Genomic DNA, 10949 nt, shown 5'->3' with positions numbered 1-10949 from the left:
TTTTTTTACTGGGAAGTAGTGTGCATGCGCACGCACACACACATGCACACACACACAGCTCCAGATACCCAAAATTCTAGCTGTATTTTGCACTGTGCAGACAGACTGATGACCATTGGAACAAGCTCAGATGCATTCATGGAAATGGAGAGAAAAAGAATGGAATAGCAGCAGCGGCGGCAAAAGCAGCAGCATCACAACCCTAGTGACAATGGCTCACCTGGGGATTTAGTTGTAGAATGAGCAGTGGAGTAGAGGCCACCCCTCTTTACTGTACACATTCAGTACAAAAGAGGAAACATTAAGGAGAATAGTTATTCAATAGATCTAAACACGCACAGACAGATAGAAAGAACAACCAAAGCACCAAAGAGAGGGGGGAGGGAAACCATGGGGGTGAAGGGAGAGAGAAGAGGGAAAAGAGCGGCAATAGCAAGTCAAAGTTAAATCTCAAAGGTCCGTGTCTTGTTTTCACAAACTCTTAAGGATCAAAACAGGTTCTGGGAATACCACCAAGAAAAGGGTGACACAGTTTGCATCTTTTCTTGTCTCACCATCATGTGTTTTTGTTTGTTTTTCAAGATTTCTTCACTTTAATCAGTAACCCTTGCAAATTTTCAAACTAGTTCCCCTGAATTATTGAAAAGGAATCCCCACATCAGTCAGTTATGTTGGTCTTAATGTGGATTTAATTTTAGAATGGTTTTTCAGTGTCAGGAACTAAAAATGAGGCAACCATAAGATTAGTGTAGATCGAGAAAGAGGGCTCCAGGCCTGAAAGAAATACAGATGAGGTTTGTTTTTAATAAAAATTTAAAAGTAGTAATGGCATTTTAAGCATTGCTTTTCTCAACTATAACATTACTATTAAAGAAGCTGATGTGGGAAAAAAACAACAGAAATTTATTAATATTTTGGAGGTAAACAGATTGGCCTTTTATAAAATTGACCACACTGAGCGACAGTATATATTTTAAAAATCCTTGTTATGCTAAGACAGGAGAAGACACTGCTCTGGGATAAATGCTACACTTCACAGAATGTCTAAATAAAAATCAACATCTACCTCAGAAGAGAAATTAACAGCTTTAGTTAACGTACTCTACTTTTCACAGAGTTTTGGTTTTTTAAAAACAGTATTAACTGGATACTACTAGCCTTGCTAGTGATTGTGACTTGTCCACTATGAGTAAAGGTTTATTCTGGGGAAATTTTTATCAGTAAATTTTGGGCACTTCCACATCTGTTATATAGAGATGCACTTGTGAAAACTCAAAGGGAAACCTCAAGAGATTTTCAGTGTAATGAATGGTTACAAAAATCCTATGACCATCACTGCAAATTCCAAATGTAGAACATGAAACTTCAATGTGAATTTCTTCAGCTTCAAATTCTCTTATTTTCTGAAAGTGTAATGTGAGGACCTGTCAAATCCATGTGAACAAAATGCATGAATACTATTTTCTTAGGTTCTTTTCACTTACAAAGTTGAACTTCATTTCAAGGGAAGAATATCCTCCCTGTAAAAGCAGGAAAAAAGTGCCCAACAAACATCCAATGTTCTGAACACCCACTCCTTTTTCATCAGTACCTGAGGCAGGTGATTTGCTGCGACGTGAAGGCCTGGGACTTTTGGATCCAGACTGCTTAGCTGTACCATGGGAACGGGAATATGATGACTTCAAGACACGGCACTCTAGTGAGGAACAGATGGAGTTTTAAATATATCTGGTTTCAGAACTAGACCCAAAGCAAATTGTGGACAGTGGAAATTTACTGTGCTGGAAACCTAGTGTGACATCTCCTTGTTATTGTTAAGCAACATTAATTTAAAAAATGCAAGTATCACAAGACTAACAACATTAGAATCACAAATCATACTTGAATTTATCTTCCATTGGGCTGATGCTAAGTTAAGAGGTAATATACCTTTTCCTGACCTATTCCATATTTAAAAAAAAATTAATCCCAGGCATAGAAAATGAAATTGAAGGAGGCAGAAAGATTTTGTCTAACGTTTCACCTGGTTCTACCCTTCAACAGGAAATAAATTCTTTGGTCCAACTAAAATGTTTGATGAATCCCTAACTTTAGTTTAATCTAAATCCAATTCTAGTATCATTGTAATTTTTTTTTGGTGAGGAGAGGGGGGGGAAAAGTCAGGAATGCTGAGAGTCACTGTAGCGTAATGGAAAAAGCACTAGATTTGAAGTCAGAAATAGCCTGGGTCAATTCTTCATTGAAGTATTCATTAGTTTTATGTCACTTGACTTCTTTTGCCTCAGTTTCCCTACCTATAAATTAATGATACTGCTACTTCAGGTTAAGGACTTGGCAAGCTCACATGACTACTGAGGAACAGGTCCTCCATCTTCTAGTCCAATATTCTTTCCAATAAACTAGGGTGCCTCCAGTGACAAAGATAAGAGGAATGAAATGTTATGATGAACAAAAATCACAGGAAAAGGATTGTGAAGCAAAGTGACTATATGTAACTCAAAGGCAAAGTACCAGAAATGGAAACTCTCAACAACTTGATGAAATTATAATTCTATTTATTTTGACATAAGTTTAAAAGGAGTGTCCCTTCAAATCAATTTTTGCTGTTATCATAGACTCCTTAAAATATACTGTGATAATCCAAAGAGATATCTTAATTGGGGTGGGAAGAGAAAGGAGCTCCTGACTGCCAGTACTCACTAAAGGTAAGCTGCCTTGGGATAAGCCATCTCTTCCTGGCACTTCCAGAAATTTCCATGTGTCCCACACTTTCATTTTCCATTTGTTTCTAGTTCTTTTGGCCCTCTCTTATCCCATCTCTAGCATCTTCCTGCCTATGACTTCACAGATGAGAAACTAACCAGTCACACAACCTTTGGATAAGATCCCTCATCTGTAAAAAGCGGAAAAACAATAACACCTGATTCATGCCAGTACTTTTGTAAAGATAAAAAGAGATAACATTTGTAAAGTTCTTGAAAACCTTAGAGTGTCATATGAATGCTTATTATCATTATAGTTATTCTATTAATAATTATTATACTGGGGCACCTAAGTGGCGCAGTGAATAGAGCACCGTCCCTGGAGTCAGGAGGACCTGAGTTCAAATCCAGCCTTAGACAACACAAAACTAGCCATGTGACCGTGGGCAACTGCCCTACCTTCCCACCTCCAAAAAAAAAAGCAAAAAAAAAATTTATTATACTGTGATAATAATTATTAACATTATTTGGGGGTTTAATTTCAAGCCTTGGGCATTCCCTTATGTGAATGAAAATACAACATAATACAGCCTTATATACTACTGACCTGTCTGATCCTTTTCTAAAATTCCCTCAAAGTGTGCTGATATAGACTAGAATAAACTGAACAAATAATTCTCAAGGTAGCATGACAGTGAAAAAGAAAAGTGTAGCAGTTGAGAGGCTGCAGATTCAGATTCTTACCACTGTGATCCAAGACAAAGTCATCTTGGGCATAACGGAATTTTTCAGGTCCACAGGCAATAAAAACATCATCATCACCAAAAAAGTCTTGTAGGCAAGTAACCTGAAAAAACATCAGCACAAACAATAATATAAGTACTTTTAAGTGAAAACAATACAGAAAGTAAGGGGGGAAATTTATACATACAAAAGAAACACAGAAGGTTTAAAAATAGTACAAAAATCTCAGTACTTTACACAGAAAACATTAGCACCTCATACATTTTCCTATAGTTCTATCTACTACTTTCTCAATTTGATTTTATTGAGGGATGTGCTAACTCTGCCTTTTAGAGTTTCTTATAACAAAAGTTCTGTTACTTTTGATAATGTTTTAGGGCTTGGGGTTTGGGGGAGGAGGGTGAGGGGGAAATCAATGAAGCTGGAAGGGGTATTGGAAGCCATTCAGTCCAAACCCCTCATTTTACAGATGGGGAAACTGAGACCCCAAAAAAGGTCAAAGTAGTTTACTCAAGGTCAACCAGTATTAAGGGTCAGAGCTAGAATTTTAATTCTGGTGCTGTGACTGACTCCAAATTTCAGTATTCTTTCTACTGCACGATACTGTTGAGATTTAGTGAGGCATACTAGATCGCAGTCTCTAGTATCACAATATCCAAGGAAGGCAGGGCCTTTTATTATCCTGGTTTTAGAGTTTCAGGAAATGGAGACAAACAGAGATTAAATGACTTGCCCAGAGTTAAACAGTAATTTTGCTACTATTTGTTTGTTACACTCTGTTACACTATTACGTATCTAAGGGCAGATCTGAACTCAGGTCTTCATGATTGCAGGCCCACTGCACGGCCAGGTGCACAGGATAAGTCAGCTATCATTCCACAAACAAGCTATGTTCAAGACTTTGTACTAGGCACAAAAGTGCAACAGTTCTCCAAATTAGTGAGGGGATTTAATATTTCCATAGATAAGTAAATAAAAGATATATGCAAAATAAATAAGTGAAATGGACTGGGGGGGAGGAACCTTAATAACTGAGGAGATGAAGGAAAACCTCTTCAAAGAGACTGTCCTTGAACTGAGCCTTGAATGAAGTTAAGGGTTCCAGGAAATGAAGGGGAAAGGGGAAAAGGGCATCCTAGGCATGGGGGACACCCTGTGAAAACACATGGAAGTGAGAAATCAAATGTCATGTATTAGGAGCAGTAATAAGGCCAACTTAGCTGAAGCATGGAGAGCATGTGAGAAGGTGCCATTTGTAATCTGCTTGTAAAGACAAGTTGAATCCAGATAGGGAAGCTGTGTACAGGTTATCCTAAAGACAAGTGTTTATTTTATCCTAAAGGCAATAGGTAGCCACTGAAAGTTCTTAAGCAGGGAAGGGACATAGTCAGACCTGTGTGTCATGACTATCAATTTTGAAAGTTATATAAAGGGCAGCTTGGACATGGGAGAGAAGGGATAAAGGAAGACCTGATTGGAGGCTACTATGATCATCAAGTTGAGAGCTGAGAAAAGCCTATGCCAGGGGAGTTCTGGTGTGACTGAGAGGTGATGAAGGATACTATCCCCAGTGATGACTTTTAAGGGGCTTCTCATACTCCAGGCATCACTGGAATCTATTTGCACCCAGGGTCCCCCCAGGATAACTTATTTTTGATTCTTCCAATCTCTCTGTTCTGTGATCACAACCACATAGTATCACCAGGAGAATAACAATGGTAAAGAAATGGGCTTTCTTGGCAGTGGGCATTTTGGAATCACTGAAAGAAAGCATCATTTAAGTTTTCAAACTTAGCCCAATAATTTCCTCCTGTTCAATTCTTGCCTCAGATGGAAATATTAAAATATTGATTGGGATTCTAATATTTTTTTCCACATGGAAGGTTTAGGAACAAATCAAACCTCTGCTCTCATTTTTTCCTTTTCATTTCTATCTGGATCACTTAATTCTTAGTTCTGATAGTTCAAAAAGGACAAGATTTTATTTGATCAAATAGGATTTGATTCATTAAGCAACCTTTGACAGCAAACATAAAAATCCCATCACCTTGTAATACATTTACACCCTGCATGGATTACATTGTTCTATTATCTAACCAGGTCTTTAATTTTTTAAAAAAAATTTCTTGCAGGGAAATATTTCATATGGTATGAAATTAGTTGATATTTATTCTACTAGAATAAATGACTACCCTGATTATGCCTGGTTGAGAACATGTTATAAGTCTGGGGACTACGGAAAGCAAAAAGGTGGTTCACACTTTCATAACAATTCTGTTTAGTGCTTTGTGCCTTGGGTATCAAGGGCCTAATCTCTTGATGATTTCGGCCACCAGCAGCAGCATGTGTTTCTGAGTCTGGCTTACACCAAGGAGGCAGCAGGCGGCACGCTTCTCTTCAGCAAAAGAACACTAAATACCAAGCTGCAGGCTTCAGCTGTGCTAAGGTTTGCCTCAAATATTGTGTGCAATTAATAAAATGTGCAATTAAGAGTTCAGGTTTCCATGGTGCTTTATGGTGCACAAGGCACTTCCCTCCAAAAACCATTCTGACTGAGATGATTCAATAGTCAGCCCTGTTTAGCCAATGAGGAAATGGAGACTCAGGTTAAATAATTTGCCTAGGGTCACACTGCTAGTGAGCATCAGAGCTGGGGCTTGAGCCAAGGTTTTAGATGCTAAGGCTGATGTTCTTTTCACTATTTTGTGCTGTTTTATGGATCACTTCCTACCCCTTCAAAGCAGGGGAGAGGATGGTAATAATAGCTTGCATTTATATAGGACTTTAAAGGTTTGCAAATCTCCTTATATGTTATCTTCTCTGTGCCTTATGACAACCCTGCTCGGCAGACACTATTTTTATAGATTTCCACAAACAGCCCCTTCCATTTCATAGGTAACAATACTGATGGCCCAGACTTCTATAGTGCTTGTTATGTGCCAGCCACTAATACAATCATTATCTCATTTGATTCTCACAATGATGCCAGAGAGGTGAGTGCAATTATGCTCATGTAACAGATGAGGAAACTGAGGTAGATATATGTTGCCCAGGGTCACACAAGTTGTGTCTGAGGCAAGATCTGAATTCAGGTCTTTCTGACTCTAAGCCCAGTGCTCTCTCCATTGGAATATCTAGCTGCCTTCAGAAGGGATATGTGCTAATAGAAAACAAACAATGCATCCCATTATCTCAGCTCAGCAAAATATAAAGTATTAGGCTATTCTCAAAATGTCATGCATCTACCTGCATAGATTACCAGGAACAGATCAAAAGCTACTTCTTACCCAAATTCTCCTAAGCTGTTAATGTTTATTTCTTCTTTTTTTTTTTTTGAGGGGGAAGGCAAGGCAATTGGGGTTAAGTAACTTACCCAAGGTCATACAGTTAGTAAGTGTGTCAAGTGTCTGGAGCTGGATTTGAACTCAGGTCCTCCTGACTCCAGAGTTGGTGCTCTACTCACTGTGCCCCCAGCTGCCCCTAATGCTTGTTCCTTGATATTACTAGGCATATATTCTGTTTACATACTGTGCCCAGCTAGCAGAACAGAGGCTTGTCATTCTAGTCCTTGTATCCCCATTGCTTAAGGCAGTTAGGTGGTGCCATAGTGCACAAAGTGCTGGACCTGGAGTCCTCTTCCTAGCTCTGTGACCCTGGGCAAGTCACTTAACCGCTGTCTGCCTCAGTTTCCTCATCTGCAAAATGGGGAAAATAATGGTACTATCTACATACCTCAAAGGGTTGTGGTGAAGATTAAGTGAGATAATATTTGTAAAGCACTTAGCAAAATGCCTCAAACATAATAGGTGCTATATAAATACTAGTTGGTGTTGCTTGACAAGAAACATGCCACTAGCCTAAGCTGACTCACTCACATAAAATGGGCAAATCATTTTGGAGGCCTCTTTTTAATGTTAACATTCAGAGGCAGCAAAATATTGGCCTAAAGAGGTATTCTCCCAGTTGGCACCCTCTCTTAAAGAGACTTCTTTGGTTAGGAAGTCTGTTTCATGGCATCCCTATTTCTCCTCTGTAAAAAGGGGTGGGACTTCCAAGCATTTATCCACCAGAGCTCCCCAGCCAGTAGCCCATCTCAGGTACATGTTCTTCTGTTCCCCTGATTAGCTCTTGACTTTAAATGTTCCTGCACAGCATTAAATAATCACTAACAATAATGTGAAGCTGAGATCTGGAATACCCCAGCATTGGCTAGGCACCAAAGTACTAAGCAATTCAACAAATGCACATGAAGTAATGGATATGGCAGCATGGAAATCAGCCTTGGTAATGAAAAAAATAAGACAACAGGATGGATTCACCATCATTTGCCGTCTGGTGTGTGGTGGTCTCTGATTGCATCCCATCTCTGGGGTGGCATAAGGGATTTCTGGCACTGGCTAAAATGGTAGCACCATCTCCAATGAGAGAGAAAGCAATACTTCTGGAAAGAAGAGAAGGAATGATCCAACCCCTACAGTGTTTTTGAAAGCTTAGAGAAAATGAAAACCTTATGAGCAGAAACTCATCAAATATTACATATATTTGCAGCTGAGCAGGCAGTTAAATGATTACATGACAGCAGATGGTAAGAACAGGTTTCATTATATAAACAATGGGTAAACAAGGGATGAAATTAGAGCAGTTTTTTCTTCTCCGTCACCACTGGTTTATAATTCCATGTCCATTGTCATTTCTTCCCCACAATGAAAGCACTCAGAACATTTTAGTCAGTCAGTGCTATATTTCTTTAACTGGTAATCTGAATACATTCTATGAAAGCAGCACCAGGTGGCGCATGTCAGCGAGTTTTATGTTCTAGCTAAGGATTCACCAATGGCTAAGGTCCACATCATGGAAAAATTATTAGCAAATCCACAGAAAAGGGTCTGTTTATACTTTTATGATGCTTTAAGAAAAATCTTTTGCCAGGATTGTCAGCACATAAAAGTCGCTGAATGGGTACTATACGATTCTGTAGTACATAACTTGTGTGACATTCCAACACTTTGATTAACTCATGACGTCAAGCAGAAAATATCTATCTTAAAACCAAGCAAGGATTGAACCTGACAACTGAGATTCCAAAAATCTTCACACATGAATTTCTTGATTATTTATTGAAGATATATTTAGATGGTCTTTAGCATGACGCTTGTGTGAACATGCATGAAAGACATATACACACAGAGCAAACAAATGTAGGCATTATAAAGATCGTGAGTGAGGAACAAGTATTAGAAAGTTATAGTCCCTTGATAGTCAACCAAAATCTGTATTTAATTATTATTTTCTCAGAGACTGTTACAACACACTAAGATACATTAATGACCAAGAGACATGTGTGGATATACAGACTAACCTGCAGTCAGAAAGTTATGGGTTCAAATCTAGCTTCTAACTTATTACTGGTGTGACCACAAGTAATATTTAACTTTTCTGAGTCTTAATTCTTAATCTGTAAAATAGGGAATGCATGTGTAGTAACTACCTGACCGAGTTTTGAAGTGAGGAATAATTTAAAGCCCTCTATAAATGCCAGTAGCTTTTCCCATTCCTGTTTCACAAACAGGATTGCACACTCTGGTGTTTCATAGAAGGTGCCTCTCAAAGAAGCAGTGGGATGAAATGGAAAGAGTGTTGGATTTGTAGACAAAGGAGGAAAGGAGGACTTGAGTTCAAATCTGAGCCTTGCCACTTCCTACCTGCGTGATCTTGGGCAAATCATTTCAATTCTCTGGCCTCAGTTTTCTCTTCAGTAAAAATGAATCAGCTGGACTCTACTATCCTTTCCAGCTTTAAATCTACAATCCCATGATCCTAAATACTTTCTAAGTGACAGATCTGAAGCAAGACACAGGGTTGGACTTAAGATAAAAATCTCTGTAACTGAAATACAAACAGAACTCTCATTCATTTGCTAATGTGTTCCTGTTTATAAACATCTTTATCCAAGATATATACAGATATATATATATATATACACATATATATGTATATATACAGTACATCTGAAATCGAGGCTTGGCTTTTCATTAATCAAAATGACTGAGAATTAAAACAATACAGGGATAATATTAACATTAGCTAAATGAATAATGCTGACATTAACCAGATAAACCCACTTGAAGCATGGTGGACATTACCATGTCACAATTAGTGTCATGGATCATTCTTTAGTCTATGGAAAGCATAGCTGAGTGTTCTACTGTTATAAAAGCTTTAAAATATCATCTGTTAACTAATGTTTATTGTTTTGCAGGGAATTTTTACCGAACATTACACAGTACAGTGAAAGTACATTTTGTGATTTACCATTTCTATATCTATAATGGAGTTTGGGATTAGAGAAGTAATGAATGATTTTCTCATTCCTAATGGTGGCACATGTTTATCATTTTAAGAGTTTTCCAGTCAATGTATTCACTCTTTACCATGTACTATTTTTAATGTGGAGGGGAAGGGAAGGGAAGGGAGGGAGGAATAATTTCTCTCCATCATGAAGTTTAAGAAGTTGAATGGAAGTTAAGAGAATTCAGAAGCATAAATGATCCACATGAAGCAACAGTTTTCTATATAAGCATTTCTTCTATCTTTCTGTCATTTTTTTCAGTTTTGTCCAACTCTCCATGACCTCATTTGAGTTTTTTTGGCAAAGATCCCAGAGTGGTTTGCCATTTCCTTCTCTAGCTCATTTGACAGATGAGGAAATGGAGGAAAACAGGGTTAAGTGACTTGCCCAGGGTCACACAGCTCCTAAGTGTCTGAGGCCAGATTTGAACTCAGGAAGAAGAATTCTCCTGACTCCAGGTCCAAAACTCTATCCACTGTGGCACCTGGCTGTCCTATATTAGCTCCTACTTGTCTCCAAATGAAATACTTGCTGTAAGAAGTTGGGAATGTTGGGGGGGCCAGGTGGCCCAGTAAGAGCGCGGGCCCCAGAGTCGGGAGACCTGGGATCGAATCAGGGCTCAGATACTTAGCACCACACCCAGAAATAACTGGCAGTGTAACCTTGAGCAAGTTACTTAACCCCAACTACTTTTAAAAAAAAGTTGGGAATGTTTCAGAGAAAAGAAAAATGTCTTAGAAAATTAACAAAGAAGAAGTCTAGAACTACTGAATATTTTTTCCACCAGAAAATGATGATAGTAATACTAATAATAGCTAGTCTTTATATAGTGTTTTAAGGCTTACAAATATTATTTCATTTTTTTTTATTCTCACGAGAGCCTTGGGAGGTAGACTGAAGTTTGTAAAGTATGTCTATATTATCTTCTACATTATTGTTCTACGTTCCAAATAATTTATATTTCCATATTATGCTTCCATAGTTTCTCACATTTGAGACTCATACAACGCAGTGGGGTAGGTGCCAAAAGCCTACTCCCATTTTAAAGATGAGGAAATAGTTTCAAGAGGTTAAGAGACTCTGGGTCACCAAGAGACAGGAAGCTTCAGGGCCACATTTGAACTCAGGTCTTTCTGAGATCACTCAGAGCAATT

At 38.3% G+C, this 10949-nt stretch overlaps 1 protein-coding gene across 2 annotated transcripts in view; it reads right to left on the bottom strand.

The window, feature by feature from the left end:
- The window catches only part of DCLK2 (doublecortin like kinase 2), a 224841-nt gene that overhangs the window by 72082 nt on the left and 141810 nt on the right, over positions 1-10949 (bottom strand). The window contains exons 3-5 of one of the 2 annotated variants that reach the window (XM_069105496.1): positions 3447-3549; positions 1592-1696; positions 221-271 (exon numbers count right to left, since the gene is read on the bottom strand). In XM_069105496.1, the coding sequence (XP_068961597.1) occupies positions 221-271; positions 1592-1696; positions 3447-3549 (259 nt within the window). The remainder of the gene's footprint in view (positions 1-220; positions 272-1591; positions 1697-3446; positions 3550-10949) is intronic. The other variant, XM_069105495.1, reaches the window with a different exon arrangement.

The sequence above is a fragment of the Petaurus breviceps genome, unplaced genomic scaffold (genome assembly GCF_028583685.1).
Source record: "Petaurus breviceps papuanus isolate PSGF00001 unplaced genomic scaffold, PetGlider_PUasm1.0 76, whole genome shotgun sequence".
In the NCBI taxonomy this organism is placed as follows: domain Eukaryota; kingdom Metazoa; phylum Chordata; class Mammalia; order Diprotodontia; family Petauridae; genus Petaurus; species Petaurus breviceps.
Note: the sequence above shows the minus strand (reverse complement) of the source record. Positions and strands in the feature narration are given on the sequence as shown.